The sequence below is a fragment of the Equus przewalskii genome, chromosome 15 (assembly GCF_037783145.1).
Source record: "Equus przewalskii isolate Varuska chromosome 15, EquPr2, whole genome shotgun sequence".
Classification (NCBI taxonomy): domain Eukaryota; kingdom Metazoa; phylum Chordata; class Mammalia; order Perissodactyla; family Equidae; genus Equus; species Equus przewalskii.
The window spans coordinates 59,072,309-59,096,726 of record NC_091845.1 but is presented as its reverse complement, the minus strand read 5'-3'; the positions used below and the strand labels follow the sequence as shown (position 1 = coordinate 59,096,726).

General features: G+C 38.0%; 2 protein-coding genes across 5 annotated transcripts in view; one reads left to right on the top strand and one right to left on the bottom strand.

The window, feature by feature from the left end:
• RARB (retinoic acid receptor beta) overlaps positions 1–7,942 on the top strand; it is a 694,610-nt gene extending 686,668 nt beyond the window's left edge. For all 3 annotated transcript variants that reach the window (XM_008518324.2, XM_008518325.2, XM_070577442.1), the window contains 3 exons: positions 3,668–3,872; positions 4,697–4,855; positions 6,441–7,942. In XM_008518324.2, coding sequence (XP_008516546.1) covers positions 3,668–3,872; positions 4,697–4,855; positions 6,441–6,637 — 561 coding nt within the window. In that variant the 3' untranslated portion in view covers positions 6,638–7,942. The remainder of the gene's footprint in view (positions 1–3,667; positions 3,873–4,696; positions 4,856–6,440) is intronic.
• A 51-nt stretch (positions 7,943–7,993) lies between these two features.
• TOP2B (DNA topoisomerase II beta) overlaps positions 7,994–24,418 on the bottom strand; it is a 60,192-nt gene continuing 43,767 nt past the window's right edge. For both annotated transcript variants that reach the window (XM_070577436.1, XM_070577437.1), the window contains exons 28-36: positions 21,067–21,261; positions 18,597–18,741; positions 17,994–18,155; positions 16,250–16,451; positions 14,996–15,075; positions 13,699–13,809; positions 11,058–11,180; positions 9,384–9,478; positions 7,994–8,490 (exon numbers count right to left, since the gene is read on the bottom strand). In XM_070577436.1, the coding sequence (XP_070433537.1) occupies positions 8,323–8,490; positions 9,384–9,478; positions 11,058–11,180; positions 13,699–13,809; positions 14,996–15,075; positions 16,250–16,451; positions 17,994–18,155; positions 18,597–18,741; positions 21,067–21,261 (1,281 nt within the window). In that variant the 3' untranslated portion in view covers positions 7,994–8,322. The remainder of the gene's footprint in view (positions 8,491–9,383; positions 9,479–11,057; positions 11,181–13,698; positions 13,810–14,995; positions 15,076–16,249; positions 16,452–17,993; positions 18,156–18,596; positions 18,742–21,066; positions 21,262–24,418) is intronic.

Below are 24,418 nucleotides of genomic sequence, written 5' to 3'. Positions count from 1 at the left end.
ACAGGATGGCTTGATGAGTGGTGTGTAGGTCTACACCCAGGATATGAATCCATGAACCCCAGGCTGCTGAAGTGGAGCACATGAGCTTAACCACTACACCACCAGGCCACCCCCAAAATTTTTCTGTTTTTGAGGAGGAACACCCTTCAGGATAGGATAGTTCAAAAGCGACGTTTGTACACTGTAGTTTGGACTAGAATTTTTTTTTTTTTAAAGATTGGCACCTGAGCTAACAACTGTTGCCAATCTTTTTTTTTTTCTTCTCCCCAAAACCTCCCAGTACATAGTTGTATGTTCTAGTTGTGAGTGCCCCTGGTTGTGCTACGTGGGATGCCACCTCAGCATGGCTTGATGAGCGGTGCCATGTCCACGCCCAGGATCCGAAATGGTGAAACCCCAGGCCACCAAGTGGAGCACGTGAACTTAACCACTCAGCCTTGGGGCCGGCCCCTGGACTTGAATTTCTAAGTAAGCTGTTGACAGCTTGCAAACGCCTAAATCCTGGCCTTCTAGTCCTTTCCAACAAATCCCCAGTTCCTTTCATTCTTGCAGAGATGGATCTTGTGAATTCATATCTTGGCAGCGCACTCAGGCTGCAAAGACTGACTTAGTACCTATTTGACTCCAAACTGGAAATGCATCTGGAGAATTCGAGCCCATAAATATTGAGCACACTGACTTTGCCCATCCCCTGATGACTCCCTGCGTAGGCGGCACTTCCTCGTGTTTCTCCAGGTGGTTGAGGAACATTGCACCGGGACCAGGAGTCCCGTGTTCTGCCCAGACAGCGTTACTTGTGTGGTCTTGGGCGCCGCACTTCACCTCCCAGGGCTTTCAGGGGGACTAAGGCTTACACCCCATGACCTCTGGGTTCCTCTGTTGTTCTGACTTTGGGAATGGCTTCATATCGCATCAGCTACCAAGATGAACGGTAACAGGCCAGCCAAGCAGGGGCTCAGAGGAAATGGCCGGGCTCAGAGAGGTCCCTGGGCAAATATCTGAGAGGTGAAAATACCCACCCATCCAATGAAGAGGAATCTTTGTGATGTCTTGCTAACCACTCGCATTCATCATCGGGTGCTTTCCGGCTCACCGTGCCACTTGATCATGCAAGGAACATTAAAAATTTGAGGATGTGCCCTGATTTAGATCATGCCCCTGCCCGTATGAGGTAAGGTTTGTAGAGTTTCCTGTTTCCAGACCATAGGCTGTGTGCTCCTGAATACCAGGTGGGTCACAAGGCACCTAGCCCAGGAGACAAGTGAGGCTGATGTCGAAATCAGCACTGGGCCCGAGGTCATCCTGCCTCAGAGAGGCGTCTGGGATCGGATGGTGGCCTGAAGAGGAATGAGGTGGCTGTGGAGCAGAGGTTAAGAGCACAGGTTCAGAGACAGCCTGAAGCAAATCATGCCACCTAGTAGTTACGTGACCTGGAACAAGCTATTTGAGTTTGTTTCCCATCTGTAAAATAGGGTAACCTTAGTACCTAACTCATGGGTTGATACAAAAATTAAGCCAAATATTAGAACACCTAGCACGGTACTGGCATGTAGTCGGTGATCAATAAAAAATTAGCTGTTATTCTGTGCTGGAGGTGAGGTGTGCTATTACTCACGCTTCTCCTCCCAAAAGGTTTCTTCTAACCAAGACGATGTTGGAGGCAGACTATTTTTTTTTAGGAAGATTAGCCCTGAGCTAACCACTGCCAATCCTCCTCTTTTTGCTGAGGAAGACTGGCCCTGAGCTAACATCCATGTCCGTCTTCCTCTACTTTATATGTGGGACGCCTACCACAGCATGGCTTGCCACGCGGTGCCATATTCGCACCCGGGATCCGAACCAGCAAACCCTGGGCCACTGAAGTGGAACGTGCAAACTTAACCACTGTGCCACCGGGCCGGCCCCCAGGCTTTTTTTTTTTTATCAACAGGGATCCCACACCTTCATTCTACAGGGTATCCTAATGTTTTTGTCTAAATCCACAGTGGAGTCCAGAATGTTGGAGGAGGGCTGGCTTCCAGCTCACCGTCTTCTTAGAGATTCAGAGAACCCCAAAGCAAGGACACAAGAGCATGTGACCCTCCCATGCAATAGCCCCACGCCCGGTAAATGTGGTCCAGTGGATATGAGGCTCTCACAATCACACTGCCAATCAGATAGGACGGTCTTCCCCACGGGAAGTGTCCTCACCCCAAACCCCCAGCACTTCTTTGACAAGATGAAAGGTTTGACAGACGTTCTTGTGCTATGAGCCCTGGTGGACATATGGGGAGTGAGGAAGGGGCTGTATACGGGGAGTTCCCTTTTAGGTGGGAGTCCTATGCGTTTCTCAGAGGACCACCCTCCTCTGTACATGGCCATGAAGCAGGAACATGGTGATCACATCTGTCCTCCTCTAGGCTGACGTTAAGGTGCACATGCGTGGGAACCATACCCAGTCAAACTGAGCACCAGCATCTGGAAAAAGCTCTCTGCTCCCTCAGCCTGCTGGGCTCTTCACTTCTGTCCAGGCGGGATTAATTTCTCTCTCTGCTGCAAGCAGCTCTGAGGCTTTTTCAGAGGGAAACGTCAAGTGTAGACACCTGGTTGGCAGAGAGGCCCTTCGCGGTTGTTGGTGCAGAAATGTGGCTCTGGGTGGATCAGGGCTGGGAAGACATGGAGCTCCTACTAGCCGTTAGGATTGGTAGGGCAGTGGGAACGCGGGACGGTGTTGACTACATCCAGAAGCAAGGTATTTTGGAGTTTACCATGCTCTGAGCCAGGCCCAGAGCAGTGAGCAGGCGATTCTTTGGTAGCAAATGTCCCAGGGTGGCCAGCAGGGGTATCTATCAAGGCCATGTCAGGTGAGATTGGGAGATGGTGGCAGCGTGACCAGGCTTCTTGCCTATGGAAATCCCACCCATACTTCTGGGCTTAGTTGAAATGCTGCCTCTTCTCCATGAATCCGCCCTTGATTTCCTCCTGCTGGGTCTGAACCTGGCTTCTTCTGACACCCTAGTGCCTTGCTGGTTCCACTCCTGGGCCTTGTGTTATAGTTGTTTGTGGAACTGTGTGATCAGCATCGTGGAAGGGGGACCCTAACTTGGGTTTGAATCAGATTCAGCCACATTTTAACTGTGACATTGGGTTGGACACACGGCTTAACCTTTCTGAGCCTTCAGTCTCTCATCTGTAAAATAAGAGTAATATTCACTTTACCAAGTTGTTTGAAAAATTGAATGTAGGGCATGCATAACACTTGACATACACTAGACATCTAATAAATGGTAGATTTTTTTTTTGTAGACTGTAAGCTCTTAAATAAAAAAATAGGATCTTATTCATCTTTTTATCCCCAGCACCTGGCACAGTGCCTGGGACATAAGTAGGTACTCAGTAAATGTTTATTTGAGTCAAATGAATTACTTTTAGCACAAGCAGATACTTCTCACAATTTCCTGTGTCCTATTTATTATTCCCGAAATAACTTTAGCCTGTGTTTTGACTTCTGTCGCCTTTTAATGAAAGAGCTGGAGAAGACATTCAACATCCAAAATGGGGACAGGGTGCCCGATGCGATGCAAGAGCTCCTTGGAAATCTTCTGGTTATTTCCTGCCTAGATCTGATTGATGCTGTCAGGACAGGCTGGCTTTGATGATCCATCAAATATGGTTTTTTTTCTTCCAGATTCTTAGAATTTGCACCAGGTATACCCCAGAACAAGACACCATGACTTTTTCAGATGGCCTTACCCTAAATCGAACTCAGATGCACAATGCTGGATTTGGTCCTCTGACTGACCTTGTGTTCACCTTTGCCAACCAGCTCCTGCCTTTGGAAATGGATGACACAGAAACAGGCCTTCTCAGTGCCATCTGCTTAATCTGTGGAGGTACCAACTACCTAGAGAACCCTCATAAGATTCCATGAAGAACAACTTATACTTGTAATTTATGGGAAATTCCTCGTCTCCATTTTGGAGTTATTTTGCATGGAAAAAGACATGTGAATAAAGCCAGGCATGCATGCTTGGAGTTTGTTGCATTTTTCCATATTGTTATAAATTAAAGGTATTTGGGATCCATCTGCTCTGAAATACCAAAATGCTACATATCCAGTTGTCACAGGTATTTTTTTTAAGGTGGGATCAGGCTATTGTGAAATAAATTGCCTAGGGACGTTTTCATGGTTATCCAAGGGACTTGCTTGTGCTGTTTGCTAATTTGGTGGCTGGGAATACAAACTGTGTTGGCCCCCCTACAATCCTTGGACGACTGGGATAAAATATGGCTTTCTTCTTCGTAGTGATCCCTCCTGGCTCGAAGGAGGCTGAGTCATAAGTGGTTAAAAAGTAAAGGCTTTAATTAGGGGGTCAGTTTACCTTGCTTTTATAACTATCCGGCTCAAGCTTTGTTTTAATTCAGTTCAGTAGTGACACCTTCTGGTCATGAGAAGTAATTCTTTCCCTGGGACAAAAGCACCCAGCCATCAAGATGTGTTTTCAACCAAGAAGAGGGACAATTTTCAAGTACCACTGCTTAAAATAGTTGCATATATCTTCAAATTTGCATGTGATTGAAACATCGTATTAATAAAGTCAGAAGATAGTAGGAACAAGGAAACAAGGAAGAGGGGAAGTGGGCAGAAACCCTCTCTCCTGGAAAGTGCGTAACTGTCCTGATACTAATTGTTTAATACTTTATTCCTGGTATCTAGACCGCCAGGATCTTGAGGAACCAACAAAAGTAGATAAGCTACAAGAACCATTGCTGGAAGCACTAAAAATTTATATCAGAAAGAGACGACCCAGCAAGCCTCACATGTTTCCAAAGATCTTAATGAAAATCACAGATCTCCGCAGCATCAGCGCTAAAGGTAATTCTCTCGAGTCCACACTGTATTCATGAAGTGGACTTCGCTCCTTACCACGTTGTATTGCTCTGTTAAACCCTGTGTTTTAATTCAGGATGTTTGTAATAGCTGCCTTTTCATTGTTGTTGTTTTGGAATTCATTTCTCATTGAAATCAAAAGAAATTAAATAGTACTCAGCCTTAAAAAAAAAAAAGAAAAAGGAAAAGGAGAGCTCAAATCTTACCCTACTCAATGACCTTAATAGATTGAGAGCTTTAAAATTCATATGACTCAGTAATTAGAAAAACTGTTTTCAAGAGAATGTACTATATGACAGGCTTTTTAATTTTTGAGTTTTATACATTTCATTCCAGCTTTCCACACATGCTCTGGTTTATGTAAACTTGACTCGTTTTTCCTGAACATCCAAGCTTCAAGAACAATGAATAGTACTTAGGGTAATTGTTATCGGTTAAGTTTCTCTCTCAATGTAGCCATTGCTCTCTCGTGTATAGGCAGATTTACTTCTGCGCACTTCTAAGCAAAGGAATTCTTGCCTTCCTGAGAAGTATAAGTATTCTTTGCTTGGTGATTTTCAGTTTATGTGGCAACTCGAGCAATTACTGAAGTGCCTAGAGCCATATCACAGTTGAGGGTGAGTAGGGTTTTCTGTGTAGAGAGAAAACTCAGCAGCTCTCTCTGGTACCAAACGTGCTCTTGTTTGTCAAGCTCTTTGCCCATTAGCGTCCTCTGTCCCTGAAAACCTTGGCAAGCCAAGGAACAAACTCGAAATGTCAGGAAGTGCTTAGAAGCCAGTGAACTTGTTTGACGAGGAGTCTCAATTCTTGAGCTCCTTCTTAAGGGTTTCTTCAGTGTGACATTCCAAGTTCACCCCTAGCACGGCATTAAGAGTAGAAGCAAGCGGCAGATACCAGTGCTGACCTTTGTAATTATGATGTCTTTGACTTTAAAACAATAAGGCTGTTTAACTTAAGACAGTCATTCCCTATGTCTAGCTAGACCAGTGCTAGGAAATTTACTGTGATTATGGGCAAATAGTCTGTAATCTGCCTTATCCAATACAGTAGCCACCAGCCACCTGTGGCTCTCAGGCACGTGACATGTGGCTAATGCAGGTGAGGCACTGTTTTCCTAATTAAGTTTAACCAATTTAAATTTAAATCACCACATGTAGCACGTGGCTGCCGCCCCGGACAGCGTGGTGCACCAAGTTGATAATCACCGCACATTTATTACTCACGTCACCTCCTCCATCTGTGGTAACGGGGGTCCTTTAAACTGTCTCATTTGCAAGATATCATTTCTGATTTTTTATCAGAAACTTCTCTTTGTAAATTAAGTACATATATACTGATACTCTTTCCTGAAACTGACTGAGGCATGGAATTATCAAATTTAAACATGTCACCACATCTCTGCTGCTTTTCTATAGATATAATAAAAATATTTTAATGTTGTAAAATTAGGATAACCTCTAGAAGACACTGATAGCAGTTTTCACCCTTGTGAAAGTAGATGAAAGTTGACCCTTAGTTATTCAGCTTAACTCCTTATCTCTACTATATTTCTATTATCTCTCTTTAAAAGGTGCAGAACGTGTAATTACCTTGAAAATGGAAATTCCTGGATCAATGCCACCTCTCATTCAGGAAATGCTGGAAAATTCTGAAGGACATGAACCCTTGACCCCAAGTTCAAGTGGGAACACAGCAGAGCACAGTCCCAGCATCTCACCCAGTTCAGTGGAAAACAGCGGCGTCAGCCAGTCACCACTGGTGCAATGAGACGCTTTCCAGCTACTTCAGACATTCCCCAGTACCTTCAGTTCCAGGATTGAAAATGCAAGGAAAAAAACATTTTTACTGCTGCTTAGTTTTTGGACTGAAAATATATTAAAACTCAAGAAGGACCAAGAAATTTTCATATGTATCAATATATACTCCTCACTGTCTAACTTACCTAGAAATACGACTTTTTAAATTCTAAAAATCAGCCATTTCATGCAACCAGAAACTAGTTAAAAGCTTCTATTTTCCTCTTTGAACACTCAAGATTGCATGGCAAAGACCCAGTCAAAATGATTTACCCCTGGTTAAGTTTCTGAAGACTTTGTACATACAGAAGTATGGCTCTGTTCTTTCTATACTGTATGTTTGGTGCTTTCCTTTTGTCTTGCATACTCAAAATAACCAAGACATCAAGGTTATCAAACAGACTACTGTACAAGTCCAGCTAAGAAAGGTTCAAAAAGATAACTGTCTTGCTTTCACAGAATAATCAAGACATCAAGGTAAGGAAATGGGACTATTGTACAGTATGACAAGATAAAGCTAAAGATATTCTAATTTAGTTAGTATGGAAGCTTGTCCTTGCTCTTTTTGATGCTCTCAAACTGCATATTTTATTTCATGTTGCCCAGTAAAAGTTATACAAATTCACTGCACTAGCAGAAGAGAATTCTGTATCAGTGTAACTGCCAGTTCAGTTAATCAAATGTCATTTGTTCAATTGTTAATGTCACTTTAAATTAAAAGTGGTTTATTACTTGTTTAATGACATAACTACACAATTTTTAAAAAAAGATACATTTTTACAGTAATGATAGCCTCCAAGGCAGAAACACTTTTCAGTGTTAATAAGTTTTTGTTTACTTATTCACAAGCCATTAGGGAAATTTCATGGGATAATTAATTAGCAGGCTGGTCTACCACCTGTACCATGTAACTCTAGTGTCCTTCCCGATTCCTGCCTGAAATAGGGGGTCTTTTCCAGCCTTCTTGATGCCCAGGGGCTAACATGAACTCCCAAAGGCATGGGCAGAGAACCTGCGTCCTTTGACCTTGTTCAATCACTATGAAGCAGAGTGAAAGCTGTGGTAGAGTGGTTAACAGACACAAGTGTCAGTTTCTTAGTTCTCATTTAAGCACTAGTGGAATTTCTTTTTTTTTGATATATTAGCAAGTCTGTGATGTACTTTCACTGGCTCTGTTTGTACATTGAGATTGTTTAACAATGCTTTCTATGTTCATATACTGTTTACCTTTTTCCATGGAGTCTCCTGGCAAAGAATAAAATATATTTATTTTAAAGGTGTATGGGAGCTTTTACCACACTTTCATCTTCAGTAAAGAGACGAAGAACACAGTTCCATTTTTAATGTTTAAATTTCATTTCAAAAAGCAGGTCTGTAGTCTGCAACCATGACAATTAATTAAAATCTGTGCTAACGCACGGCAGTCTATAACAATTCTACAAGCCAATCAGACAGTACATGACATTTCAATGAGTAAAAAAGAGCATAAAACTGTATGTGTAAGAACAAAATGTTAAAAGGCCTACCACAATAATAAAAAACCATCAATTACATCATCACATTAAAATAAGCCAGATGTACAAAAGTCTGAGACAGAAAAGACAAAAGGACAACACAAGTTATCTGTTGAAAAATGTTTCTGTGCTCTTTGGGCACTTAATTAAACATTGCAAAATCAACATCTTCTTCTTCATCAGACTCCGCAAAATATTTTACTTCTTTCCTAGCCCGACCAGTCCGTGGCAGAGAAGGTGGCTCAGAAGTGAAGTCTGATGGGAAGATATCCACATCCGAATCCTGATCAAAAGATGTTTTCTTCGGTTTCTAGATGTTTAAAAAAAAAAAAAAAGATTTAAAACCCCAAAGTTAAAAGAAAAAAAAAAGACTAGTGTTAAAAAGAATTATTATTCCTTACACTTCTTCACTTATATTTGGGAAATATTACAAATAATGGTGCTTTTAAAATCAGAACTGTAATGCTAACTTAAGTGTAAGATCAGTTACCTAAGCATTTTCATGAAGGGAAAAACAAACAAGATTGTAATAATTTGCCACCTTGGTGAGCTTGCATTACTTATCACCATTACTTCCTTCCTTCTGAACTTATATAGTACACACTGTGTTTATAAAAATGCAGAGAAGAGTTACCAAGGTGGACCAGAGGTGTAGAAGAAGACCAGATGGAGGAGCTCAGTGTGGAGAGCAGCATAAAGCTAAAATCACCTATATTTGTACTTTTAAGTTTAATAGGAAGAAAGAAAAAAGGGGGATATTTGATGTTATTCATTTACCTAAAAGAGTATACTTCTGGAGAAGGGTCAGACTAATTGGGAAAATTAGCCACAATCAAAAGAATGCAAGTTAACAACAATAAAAAAAAATCAAATTAGCCCTGGTCAAATAAATCCAAATTAACAAGAAATAGCCTATATTTGGTCTGAAAAATATTATCTCAGACAGGTAGCATATAACTTCTACTGCTCATTGGATGAAATGGAATACTCTTAGGAAGGCTAGTTGATGCCACATTTTTATCCAAGAAATAGTCCTGATTATACGGATTTATACTTGGGTAATTCTTTAAGCATATACAAGGCCCCTATGGATAAGAGATGCTAGGTTTAAAGCCGTTACAAAACTGCACCTTAATAAGTGAACCATGCCAGTTACAGATGATCTTAGACAAAACTGTACATTAAAAAGATGCTCCTGATTACCTTGCTTGCTGGTTTGGATGTTTTCCTGCCAGGGTTATAATCACCTTCATTTTCAGAGCCAGATGCTTTCCTTTTCTTTGCCCCTCGGCCTTTACCTTAAAATGATACAAAGGGTATTTTCTCAAAGGATTAAGTGTAATTTAAAAAGATAAATGCCGAAACTTTATATTTTACTTCTTTGGCATGCCCCAGTCAGTAGTGCAATCCTAATCTTTTAATATGAATGATGTAGAAATGATTTGGCAGTATCACTCAGTTCTGGGGTTGACATGACTAATATTTCACAAATACACTTAAACTAGTTGGAAGGTCCTGGTGACAAATTTTAATGACCACACCCCTGATATATAAAAAAGAATTTGCATTTTGCACATGTGGTCCTTGGGCATGAAAAGAAAGTCTCTTAGAAGAGTGCTTTTTAAATTGTATGTGATGAAAAAAATTTTAGTTTCTCATTTGTCATAGAACAACACTTTTAAAAATACAATAAGTTACTAGAAAAGTAATACATACTTTCTTAACACAAATCATAAAGGTTTAAATGCTTACTCTAAATTTTACTTATCTCATCACACACTAGTAACAACCAATTGCAGATCCCAATTTAAGTAGCATAATCTTAGAATAAACCCCCCAGTATTAATCTGTCAAATCCACATTCCTTCTCAGCCCTAGCTAGAATCACCACATGCAGCCTAGTTTGCTTTCTTTTCATCTACCTAACCTCTTATTCTCATCATTGGAGGAGGAAGGGAAAAAGGTAATAGGTAAATGGTGATCAAATGTTCTCCATCCTACAGTGATGCCAGTGAAGGAGAAAATGAAACTAAATTGCAATTCTAAATTTTTAAAAATTCCTTAAGAGCTAATGACCAACTAGATTGTACTAGTAAGAAAAGATAGCCTAAATGATCTTGGGATGTCATATTTGATCAAATGAATCAATGAAATGGCACTTTTGAATAAAGGTTTCAAACCATGCACACCTTAAGTACTGAGCTCCCCACTCACTATGTTTCTTTTCCACCCCCCTATTCTTCTTTGTTTCTATGTAGGTCTGCATCTGCTCATTGCAACCACCAGTTTAAGAAATAAACACATCGATGATAATATCTGTCAGCTGGATAAAAGATTGAGCAGCTACCTTTAGAGAAAATCATGTATTACATTTTTTTTAAAGCATCTTTAAGGACTTTTGAGATTCTGGAGGCAAAGAAGGGGTGCCAGGGAGACGAACTGGTGCTGGTGCCCTTGTGGGGCCCTGAGTACACCTATTTCATTTCCTAGATGGGCAAAAAGCCCTGGTCTCACAGTCCTAGCTCCGCCTACTCCAATGAGTGTCACCCTTTAGTTAGTGAGGAGCCCTCATCTGCCTTTTCAATAATGACTTCCATGAGTCCACTGCAGGGGGTCTCTGAACCATTCTTAAGTGTGCAAGCTGCTTACCTAACCTCTTTGAGTCTGTTTCTTGATTTGTAAAACAAAGTGACTGGACTAAACTGCTGTATTTCCTGTGGACTCTTAATTCAGCACTGACTCTTAAACACACTGCTTATAGAGGAGTAGAGCAATTTAAAATAATACAGGTACCCAGTCTCTAAATTCAGTGAGTAGAAGAGACTAAATATTTTCCACATGGCATACATTAGAAGGTTATACTAAGATAATCCTCACCTTTTGGTGTCGTCGTCTTCTTTGGAATGCCAAATTCTGAATCTGAGTCAGAGTTTACAGTCTCTACTTTCTTCGCTTTGGGGGTTCTCTTGGGCTTAGGAGTTGTATCTGAAGATGGTTTTCCTATTAAGCAAATTTCCATTTCATAGATCAATGTAATATACTTACCAACAAACCAAGCTGAAATGAGTCCTATAACAACGGGATTTCTTACTGCGGATATGAAATTGAGTAGCCTTAAATAATAAAATGGTTTCTCTCAACTTGGTGCCAGTGCAAAGGCAAATAATTTCTCATAGATGACAAAATGCTTTTTATTTAATTATGTGTAATTTGCCTCTTGATAATTCAAGTGAGATATTTTAAACAAGGGCCATTAAAATGAATTAAGCAGTAACTTTTAAAAAGGAGTAGTAAAAATATAGTATAGTCATGACAAAAAAGTAACATATTTGACAAATTAATTATAACCCAAGTATAACCACGTTAAGTTCTAACTTTTAAATGTTTTGGAGGAAAAAAAAAAATTTATGGGACCATCAAACACCATGAATACAAACTGATTCACCTCCCCTCAAAAGCTGAAATCCAGACTTGGCATTTTTATGTGGAAAGAAATATTAAAATTCTAGATAAGTAAACAACAGACCCAAAGGCCTTTGTTTTGATGATTTTTGTTTTCAAAATAGACCTTGCTTTTCAGCTTTATTTACAATCTACGTGAAAATTGATAAACCAGTCTTTACTTGTGTGATTAGAAAAACTTGATTTGAACAAAAAAATGCATTGAATTAACTACAGACTTTTCTATTTAAATAAAACCCCACACTAATTCTATGGAAAATGTATTCCCAGTCCGAGTTGAGATGCTAGAGCTCAGGCCCCTCAGAACAGCAGGAGGAGCCCACGCTCTTAGGGCAGTGGCAGCCACAGATTTTGTGGCTTTCCTCCTAAGTCCTCATGACTAAATCGACCACAGAGCCACAGGGCAGCTCCTGGCAGGAGCATAAGCTGGACATGGCTGGGTGCTCTAGGGATCACCTTTTTGCTTCAGAAGGATTTCCAGGCTTGCAGTGGTAGGTGGCACTTTTAACTCTAATGGGCAAATGTAGGTCAGATATCTGAGTATTATGAGCTGCCTTTTTGCTATAAATTACTGGAGCTACAGAATTTACCTTGTATAATAATTTATGGAATTTGGAGTTAACATAGATGATCCCACAGAGGGACATGCAGCATCCTCTCCATGAAATGATATTTTTGTGGGAATTGTATTTTTGGAGGAGGCTAGAGGAAAGGTGAGGGCTTGCTGGGGCCCCTGAAATCACACCACACAGGCATCACCCACTCACCAAATAGGACAGGTTGTGGTATGCTACCCTTTTAGTTAATACTAAACTCTAACTCATTAGGTTAAAAGGTATGAATAGCTTGATGAGGGAAAGAGGTTGATAAGTTCAAAATTTTCAGGCTAGTTATAAGATTCTCATATGAAGATGATAAAAATAAAAGATGCTTACAAGGAAATTACAGTGACTGTCTCAGTTTGAGTTTCCCAGAGGCAGACCCCACCTGATCCCAAGACAAAGACTCAAGAACAAGTATTCATTTGGGAAGTGAAGGAAAGAGAGTATAAAGATGAGACAATGAAGTGAGGGCAACCAGTAATGGGTAAGGTACCAAGCCTGCCATCACTCTGGGAGCTTAATCCCATGAGGAATCTGAGAGCCAGTGGACAACACATATCCAAGAGTTAGCTAATCTGAGGGGCAAGACACTAAATATCTACAGACCAGCTTTCCTCAATCACTGCTAAAGGGTAGCTGCAGGTGGGGAAATGTTAACATTCCAGCATAGCAACAAAGTGTAAGTCTCAGGCAAAGAAACAGACATTGGTCAATATGCAATGTGTTGGCTAGAGAGGCTCCTGTAGCCAACCAATTTCTCACTATGGTCCTAGTGCCTTCAGAATAAGTAGGGACTTTTATTGTTCTGCTACATCTAATACATGTTTGTCTACAATGGTATTGTCTGTTGTGCATTTGTAAGGTCTTGAAGGAATGGTCCACACTGTTTGTTTATTTGCTGTTAAGTAGCAATTGTCTTTTAAACAAAAAGCACTAATACTGACCTCCTTCAAAAACACCAAGGTATGTACCTCAGTACTAGTAACAGACTCACGAGTCAACTCAAATCAACTTAGATTAGTGGACAATCTAAGGCTATACAAAAGAAAGAAGCTACATGACTCAGAAAGAAAAAGAGGTCTCCAACTGAACTTAGCAATCATCCCACATGAGGAGTTAAGGCATGACCTACATTGATAACACAATCAGGCTACTAGCAAGACAAAAATTTTAATCTACAATCTAACAACTACAGGAGAGCTTTACTAGAAAGCTATCTTTAGACATCAATGCATGGAATTACTTTATAACTACAACAGGTTTAAAATGAGGTCTTACAAAAATTTTAATAATGACCTCATGGTTAGAAAACAAGAAGGATTCTTATATACATTTATAAATATTTTCTAGTAAAGTCCTAGTGGAAATAATTTTAAACTATATTGTTTCCTTTAATGTCAGCATTCTCTATCTGACTTATGCAATGCTTAACAAAATCAAATATAAGTACATACCCTTTTTAGCAGCTACTGTTTTACTTGGAACTTTATCTGTTTGTTTCAGACCAAATGATGGTGAAAAAACAGAAGCAGAATCTTCTTCATTACTGTCAAATTTAGCTGAATCTAAAAATTACAAAGCTTTTTTCAGTAGAGAGATTCTATAAGAACCACTTAATAGTTAAACTTTGATTCTTTTTACTGATGATTTCTCTTTAGCTAGATAATTGATCTTGTAAGTTTCTATTTTGTGATCATATAACCCACAACATACAAACAACTCAAAATAAAAAATATATTTCAAAAATGTTAACTCTGTTGTAAAACAATATAGAAATGAATAGAGTAACAATTCTTAATAGTCCCAAATGCTAATCATTTAAAACATAACTGACCAATTCAAAAATAAATGCTGATTTATTTTAAAATATTAAAAGTTCTCACTGATTATTTTAGTATCTACACATCTAATGCTAGTAACTATTTCAGGAGTATCAGTAATAATGTTCAAATCTAAAAGAGTAGTAACTATTCATCTTTTTAAATCAATTTTACAGCATTGAAGATTAATCTTTTAAAAGTCATGCAGGCTTACCTTTTTACATTCAAATTAAATTAATCAATTCCTCCCTCCATTCCTCCCTCCCTCAAACCAAAAACAGGGACTCTTAAAATGGCTGCTTGGATGTAAGTGACAGTTTTATATAACTGTCCTGACATGCTGTCAAACATGCACATCTATCTATACAGACAGAACATGCACCAGCTCTATGTCTGTCTATATGTGTGTGTGTATTAAAAAAATGCAAGACCGTGAATCAGTTAAGTCTAACTAAATTGTTTTGACGTTAAAAATTCCACACACAAATATATAGGGGATAAAAAATATACACCCTGACTACATTTGCTTCTACAAAGGTTTTAGTCTTTCAGCTACCAGAGTCCAGTTAAAACATATCTGCCTGTTGGTACTCTTAGAATTTTAAAAAAACTGTAACGTATACATTCACATTCCATGAAAATCAAATTTAGACCTTCCAAAATTTCTCTTTCTATATTTTTTTCTCTCCTTAAAACACTACACCCACACTCCCCCACACACGCTCCATACATACACACAGGTTTTCATCTGCCTATCCACCTGAATGCTTCCGTAACACCTGTTTTGACCAATCAGTTGGGAATCACCTCAGGAAAAGTAAATAAACCTTATTACATTGAGGGAAATACAAAAAGAAAGTAAGCTTTCTACTCATAACAAAATACATAGCAATAATACAATAAGCAACCAATGAAGACTAAATGAGCATACCATCTTCTGACTTCTGAGAATATGAAGGAAATGAGAAGAGATTCCCAAAATCCTGAGTTTTTTTGTCATGCGAAGATTTTCTACCAGAAAGAAAAATTAAACACCACAAGATAATTTAAATATGTTTCCAACCTTGATAAAATGTATATAATATGTACTGCATGATTATAACTACAGAACAATATTTTAGTTGTCTCAATTGTTTCTCTTTGTTAAAGACAGGGCAAGCAAACTTTTATTCTCTCTCATGCACAAGTGTGCATACATACAGAGAGACAGACAAAACAATTATTTAACATAAGAGAATGGAAACTGGGTGAAGGTTTACAGTTACTCAAAATATCACTAAATTAAATTTTATGGTTGATAGAACCATTCCAAAATTTAACATCAGTAAATAACTGGCAAAAATCCAAGGAGAAAGTCAGAATCTCCATCAGAGTAGGCAATAATCCTATTTCTGATCCCTAGAGTGCATGTGGTAAAATACTTCCTTAAAAAATCTGAAATATGGGCTGGCCCAGTGGCGCAGCGGTTAAGTTCGCACGTTCTGCTTCTCCTTCTCGGCGGCCCAGGGTTCGCCGGTTCAGATCCCAGGTGCGGACATGGCACCGAATGGCACACCATGCTGTGGTAGGCGTCCCACATATAAAGTAGAGGAAGATGGGCAGGGATGTTAGCTCAGGGCCAGCCTTCCTCAGCAAAAAGAGGAGGACTGGCAGCAGATGTTAGCTCATGGCTAATCTTCCTCAAAAAAAAAAAAAAAAAAACCTGAAACAGTTCACAAAATTCACATCCTACATGTTAGTGTTCACAATCACCAGAGGCAAGAAAAATCAATCAAAGCCAAAGCTGGGGAAGAAAATTAAACCTCCCAATTCTAAAGATTTAGTAACTTTTCTCTGAACCAGGGGTTGTCAAACTATGTCCCATAGGCCTGCTGCCTACTTTTGTAAACAAAGTTACTGGAACACAGTTACACTCATTCATTTACATACTGTTTACAGCTGTCTTCTTGCTGGAATGCCAGCACTGAGTAGTTGCAACAGAGACCATACGGCCTGCAAAGCCTAAAATATTTACTATCAAGCACTTTATGGAAAAAAATTTGCCAACCATGCTCTAAACTATAGCAACAGTTACGTAAATAGCTGCAATATTTATTCCTTCATGAGGAGGACCTTACCTAGAAGGATAATTTCTTAGAGCTTACTATAACTAACTACACCATACAGCAGTTGCTGCATTACTTACTCTGGAATGGCTTTTGATTTGCCTGGTGAAAATGTATATTCATCTTTATCTAGGCCATCTGAAGGAACAAATTCATCTTCCCCATCATTTGTTATGGGAGATGCTTTAACTTTCAATTCCTCTAAGTCATTATTGTCGTCATCATCATCAGCATCCTCCTCCTCTTCTTCTGAGAAATCAAATGTGTATTTAGGCCTTTCAGCTAGGAGAAAAATAAAAGTGAAAGTTAAACTCCAATCTAGCTTTAGCCACATGAAATATTCTTACAAATAATGCATTTGAAAAATATTCCATCTATCTCTAGAAATACACAAAGGAAAAAAAAGAGACAAGCTTTTACAGAATAAAAGCCAACAACTTTGGCCTCAGTTATTTTGCTAGTGTTGACATCTATCTTGTACATCGCAGGAGGCTATAGGGTAATGCTGTATAGGTTAGGAGAGCATAAACTGATGAGATTAATTATTAGGATGTTGCTTGTCCAACTTAAATATTACTCAAAAACAGTGAGAAAAGTAGTCATTATGGTCACTGTAAAAGTGACTACTAATATAAGATTTCTGTTTTTGCAACTACAAAAGACAAATTTTACAGGTCTTTAGAAAATGCTAAATTTTCTCTTAACCTCTTGCATAAAAACTTCTGTCTTTTCTTCACAGTAGTTTTACTATGAAATAACAGCAAGTAACTTTTCAGATGAATGAGAAAAAATAGAGATAAGACCTCAATATATTAGCAAACCAATTATTTAATATAATGCACAAAAGGGGGAAAGGTATATTGGTAAATGCAATTAAGTTTTATTATAATCCCTAGCATATACTATGGAATAAAATTTAAAAATCATTTGGATGCTATATAATTTTACACTTCATTTTACCTATATAGAAAAGGGCTAAATACAATTTTGAAGCATTTAATTTAATTAATCAATTTTCACATAACTTAAGATATTCAAGTTAAAAACTCACCCATATTATACTACCTATGCACATTAGGAAAAGAAATTCAATCACTTGGTGATTAGAGAACCAAAGAATTTAAGGCCTGTCACATAGTTAAAAAAGTATCTCCCAGAGGTAAAACAACCATAATGTATCATTCATTTTACGTAAATTAGGACTTACCGAAATTTGAGAAGAATCTATAAAACAGGACATCAGTTTTTAATTATTTGAAGACTTCAAATTAATAAATATTCAGAAAGGATCAAATCACATGCTTAACAGCAGTATATAATAGCAAAATGGGATTCTGCAGCCTAAGTCTAGCACTGCAATTATCTAAATTATGCTTTGTGCGTGGAATCAGACTCCTAAAGTAGGGGGAAATTTTTCATGATACAAAGGATAGAAAACAAAACTACAAAGCACATCTATTGATCCATCACTGTTGGTATACTACCAAGGTACATTTTTTTACCAAACATCTTCAAACTATGGAGGGCATATAACCCAAATTTTATAATAAAAATCAGTAAGAAAACATGATTCACTTTAAAGAAATTTGTTTTATGTCCAACTTTGCTAGAAAGGATCATTCTGTAAAGCAATTTTTTTATCTTTGTGAACTGTAACTTCTGAAATACTAATGGTTTAGTACTTTAATAATACTGATAATACTAATAATGTATTCACATTATTTCACAAAGGAAATAATACTAATAACACCAATTTATATGAGTAATACTAACATGGTCAAACTATAGTATACAATAAAAGAAATATAAAATGTATCAGAATACCAGCAGCTCTCCTAAGCAAAGAATCTCTCGGAATAACCACAGGTTCTGTTTCCTCCAAGTCACTTTCTGACTTAGATTCATCATCTGACCAAGGATTCCGTTTCTTCACTTTCTTTGCGCTGGATTTACCAGATGATGTAGGTGTTTTTCTCACCCTGGTACCTAAAAACGAAAATAAAATATGTATCAATACTTATACAAATGTCATTAGGAAAAATAAAAGTTATAATGAAAAGTTCAGGGGCTGGCCCCGTGGCCGAGTGGTTAAGTTCGCGCGCTCCGCTGCAGGCGGCCCAGTGTTTCGTTGGTTCGAATCCTGGGCGCGGACATGGCACAGCTCATTAAACCACGCTGAGGCAGCATCCCACATACCACAACTAGAAGGACCCACAACGAAGAATATACAACTATGTACTGGAGGGGCTTTGGGGAGAAAAAGGGAAAAAAAAATCTTTAAAAAAAAAAAAGAAAAGAAAAGAAAAGTTCATTATAAAATAACAAATGTTCACTTCAACTAATAGAAAAAGAAAACAATCAAAACAACATAGTAATACCCTGTACACACAGATTTTCTCACAAAAAAACTTTGTAACAATTCCTCACCAGGCTCCTTTTTCTCCCTTTTGGGTTTGGGACCTTTATTTATAGAAGTTGGTGGGATCAATGCCTCTTCTCCTGTACTTTCTACTGGTGTTCCACTGAATTCTTCATCAAATTCCACTTTCACTGCTGTGGTATCAAGATCACCCTACATATTAAAAGGAAAACCAAACCACGAGTAAAAATAAAAGTCGCATAACACCATATATTTTAGAAATACATTTCCAGCCAATAGATTGCTTCTTCATATCAGATGAGTAAAAAAAAAAATAAAATGTGATTCTGTTGAGATCCTAACAAATGACTTTAAACAGACCATATTTTACTTTTTTCATTTATCTGTAGCAAATGATACTGCTTACCATTCTAATCTTCTGGGACCGCCACTTAAAAGCAAACTTAAAAAATAGAAGGCAGCTTTTGATTATCAAAGGGACTTCCAGAACAACAGCTAAGTACACCAGAATGTACCTGCAAAGTAAGTTCCTATAGCTCAGGCCTTTATATGCTAGAAAAAATGTTCAGATTATTAAAGGAAAATCAGCAACAGATGTCAGGCACTGCTAGGCATTATAAGACAAAGTCTCCTGACCCTAAGACTATGGGGTGGCAGTGGGATAGAGAGAAAGACACAGGACAAGTCATTACAAAACAAATAAATACAAAGGGAAGTCTAACAGTGACCCATGGGGAGAAGTGAGCAACTCAGCCTAGGACAGGGTCAGGGAAAACTCCACAGAGAGGAAGCCTTTCGTATTGAGTTTTGAAGGAATCATGTACATTTGCCAGGTGAGGAGAAGGAAGGAGGGAAGAGCACCCCAGAAAAAAAGAGAGAGGCATGAAGCGTCACCTTATGGTTAAGAATTACAAATAGTCTGCTCAGATTCATGGAAAGGTGAGAGGAAAGAGTAGCCATGTAGAAACACAGGGAGGCATGCAGGTGCTAAGTCACTGTATACCAGGAATCTGTATGTAGTCAGTGGGAGTCACTGAAAACCTTTAAGCATTTGTATAATAATCACACTTACTTTTTGGAAATATCACTCTGGTAGTAAGAGAAAAGATTATGAGGAATGAAGTGGAGAAAGGCAGAAATCATGATTAGACAGCTAGAGACAGGAAGGCTAGTTAAGAGGACCACTTTAAATTACCTCAGAGAGAACTTATGGAATTCTAAGACAGTGTCAGTGGGGACCAAGACAAGGGGGTGGATTTTGGAATTGCCTCGTAGGCAGTCAATAGGATTTACTTACTGATTAAATGAGAAAACTCCCAGGTTTTTGGCTTATGTTAGGTGATGGCTGATAGTGACAGTAACTGAGATAAGGCACAGAAGTAGAAGAGCAGGTTTTGAAATCAGGATAATGGGTCCAGTTTTAGACATGCTGAGTTTGAGGGGCTTTGGGCATTCAGGTGGCTATATTAGCCTAGCACTCCAGAAAACATTACAGTTTAGGAACATAGATTTACGAGTCATCAGTGCGATAAAAAAAACTCTGGGCATAAATGAGGTTACTCAAGTCTATGTAAGGTGAAGAGAAGAGTGCTGAGAAGTGAACTTGACAAACACCAACTGAAAAGGAGAGAAGCCATTTTCCTAAGGAGAAAAAAAGTACGTATGTGTAAGTGAACCTGTGTGTGGTGGGAAGGCAGGTAAGAGGGAAGCAGACCTCAGTTTATCAGAAGAGAAGAGAGTGATCTCTCTGGTATCACAATGTTCCTATGCTTCAAATATTAGCTCTGTAAAGAGAACACTCCAAACTCTTACTCTAGCTCTTAGGCTCATTTTCTAAGGTCTAATTAGCTGTTGGACATATCTACCTATACATGCCCTGGGTTCTAAAATCAACCTGCCCAAAAAAATCAGCCTCTCTCTTTCAGACCATCATGCTTCCCATTTCCTCAGCTCTGAACAGTCTTCTCAGTGTTTCCTTCTGCTGGCTAACTCTTGCCCATCCTGCTGTATGGTAAAGTTAAGTCTCAGACTTTTAAATCCTCAATAGCACCGATCAATGCCAACGACACAGGATGTGCCTGATGATTTTTTAACTAAAGGTAAAAACAAATAAATAATAAAAGATGATAGTTTACCTCGAAAGCTAAACAGACCCTTTTTCACTCTTAAGACTTCCTTAGTCAGTCATGATATAGAACTAAAGTTTGTATTTTAAAGTTGATATACTTTTTTTTGTTGTTCTATGATTTCAATTTAGAATGCTCTGATGTAGACTATTTTTATCTCTCATTTTAAAAATGGAATCAAGTAAATAGCTCTTTGCATATAAGTAGGTCCTGGACTAATATTTTCCTTCTAGGGACCAAGTGCCCTCATAGAACAAATGATTTGCTATCACAGTGAAATATATTAGAAACAAAATAAAGCATAATTTGCACACAGTAAAATTAAAATACATATATACATCATTACGGAGGTGGAGTCTACCAATGAGCTAAAACAAGAGCTATGTCATACCTTTTTCTTCTTCAGCAACTTTTTGCTGGCATCTGCCTTCATAGCAGTAATTTCAGGAACTACTCTTCTCCCATAAGGTGAGGGCATTGTCTCTTCCAATTGAAGTTTCTTGACCTTAGGTTTGCCAACTTTACCTTTTATTGCTTTCCCAGCCATTCCAGCCAGAATATCTTCTCGTTCTTGCGCTTCCACTTTCTGAAGTATAATTATAAAGGAGGGGGGAGAGGGTGGGTGCGTAAATAACTCATTAGAAAAGACAATTACTACTGCATTAGAAATTAAAACTAATTTTATTCACTCAGTAAGGAATAAAGCTTTCCTTTCAACTGATCTAATCTATGATAAAGTAATGGGGAAAAAAACCCAGATATTCTAAGTCAGAAGACCTGAGTTATAGTCCCAAATCTGTCTAACTAGCTTCTCATTTGTAATACTACGGGGTTGTAACTAAGTGACCTAAATGGTCCCTTCTAGAATCCTACGATGTATTATGAAATCAAGACTTCTGATGACCCGGTATCATTGGAATCCTAGCAAATCCTACAAAAAGGCAGTTCTGTTAACAAGGATGAAGCTATTCTTTACCATCACTTTAGCCATAATAGAAAATATGAAAAAAAAATTGTTCAGAAAGTATGACAATTAAAAGTGACAATACAGTTAGATTGAACTTAGGAAGTTCTATGTAATAATAAATGAGGATATAATCATGATTAATGTTAAAGATTCTTCATTTTACAGAATTATTCCTTCAAATAATTAGCAAGCTTTGAAAAGTATGAAGGAAAAATGTCATCTTAATCTCTTGAAAGCTATTTAAGAAGTCTTTATAGCATAATAGCTTAATAAACATAAGCTTTAAAATCAGATGCACATGGATTTCAATCTTAGCACTTCCACTTATTAGTTATAAATCCTTGGGAAATAACAATTATAATTTATAGGGCACCTACTATGTCCTAGGCATTAAAAATCATGTGAGCCCCATTTTATGAAATGGGAAACTGGGACTCTGAGAGGATGAGTAATTGCTGTTAACTATATGATTCCTCTCTGAGTAAGTTACTTAACTTCTCTCCAAGCTTCAGGATCTTCATCTGTATAACAGGTTAACAATAACCGCTCTCATTTTGGGGAGGGGGGTGGTGGGAGTCATTCTGAGGATTATATAGAATGCAGTGCCAGGGGGCTGGCCCCGTGGCTGAGTGGTTAAGTTCGTGTGCTCCGCTGCAGGCAGCCCAGTGTTTCGTTGGTTCGAATCCTGGGCGCAGACATGACACTGCTCATCAAACCACGCTGAGGCAGCATCCCACATGCCACAACTAGAAGGACCCACAACGAAGAATATACAACTATGTACTGGGGGGCTTTGGGGAGAAAAAGGAAAAAAATAAAAAAATCTTCAAAAAAAAAAAAAGAATGCAGTGCCAGCACACAATAGATATCCAATTAATGGTATCATTAGACTTTAAATGATATAGAGATAAAATTTGAGTCTAAATCTTTTTAGATGTAAAAAAAAAACACTATATCCAGAATAAATAAGTTTTTGGACCTACTTTGCTAATTATCAAATAATAAAATTATTTTTGTGAAAAAGGTGATAAATTAAAAGTGAAAGAAGAGTATCATTCACTGGAATTGTTTTGAGTGATGACTTTTTAATAGGGAGGAAATTTTTAGGCACAACCAAAAAAAGTTTTCTATTATCTCACTATGTTAATAATCAGTGATCAAATTTAAAGCCATATTAGAATATTATTAACATTAATCAAGAATAATTTTCCTCAATGTTCGCTTGTTTCATTTTTAATGGATATTAATTTCTAAATGTAAAAGTCAGCAGGAAAAAAGGTCTCAAATTTAAAAAAATCTAATTCATTAACAATGTAAGAAAAGCATAAATCAAGGTATACCTATACTATGGCACTTGAAAGATCATTAAGGGAACCCAGAACAATAGCACTAAAGAATTCCACAAATTCTATTAGGAAACTAATATACCACACTCATTCTTAAGAGTTCTAATTCCGACTTAGGCCATGAAAATAAAACTAGAGCATGTGGACAATAAAGCAATAAAACAACTAAAAAGTAAAAAATTACATAATATCATATGAGTAATAATAAATAGTAACTGACCTTGTGCTACTCAAAATGAGATGATCATACTGCTACTATTAATTTAATTCTACGATTTTAAGTGAGTTAATTACTTAAAAACAAATTGGGCAATTTTAAAGATTTTATTTTTTTCCTTTTTCTCCCCAAAGCCCCCTGGTGCATAGTTGTATATTCTTAGTTGTGGGTCCTTCTAGTTGTGGCACGTGGGACACCACCCCAGCATGGCTCGATGAGCAGTGCCATGTCCGCGCCCAGGATTTGAACCAACAAAACACTGGGCCGCCTGCAGTGGAAGGCATGAACTTAACCACTTGGCCACGGGGCCAGCTCCAAATTGGGCAATTTTAGAAAAAGTTTACGTCTTCTATCTTTCTCTACATATTTTTCTTTTAATTTTTAAACTAGCATTCTACCTGGAGAAAACTAAGTTATAACAAAAAATATTAAAATTTCTCTAAGTCTAAAGAGACTATCATTCTACTTTTTAAAAATCAAAGTACCTATATTCAACCATACCAATATTGCTCTTACGTCTTTGGGGAGCATTAAGCTGAATCAACAAGCTAATTTGAAGACAGTTAAGAAATTTTAACCCATAGTAAGTATTAGAATTTAATTTATTATAAATTTCAACTCCATAGCTTTTTACATTCATCTACACAAGACCTAACTTTTCTTTCTAATTTCATATAGCTAGCAGCTTAATCCTAATGAAGTTTATAAACACATTAACCTTCACAGAGTTAAAATAAACTCTGAGATAATTTGTAAACTCTGAACAAAATGGGCATAGACGGAAACTACCTCAACATAATAAAGGCCATATATGACAAACCCATAGCCAACATCATACTCAATGGGCAAAAACTGAATGCCATCCCCCTGAAAACAGGAATGAGGCAAGGATGCCCTCTATCACCACTCTTATTTAACATAGTACTGGAGGTCTTGGCCAGAGCAATCAGGCAAGAAAAAGGAATAAAAGGAATCCAAATAGGGAGGGAAGAAGTGAAACTCTCGCTGTTTGCAGACGACATGATCTTATATATAGAAAACCCCAAAGAATCCATTGGAAAACTCTTAGAAGTAATCAACAACTACAGCAAAGTTGCAGGGTACAAAATCAATTTGCATAAATCAGTAGCATTTAACAGAAAAAGAACTCAAGAACACAATACCATTCACAATCACAACAAAAAGAATAAAATACCTTGGGGTAAATTTAACT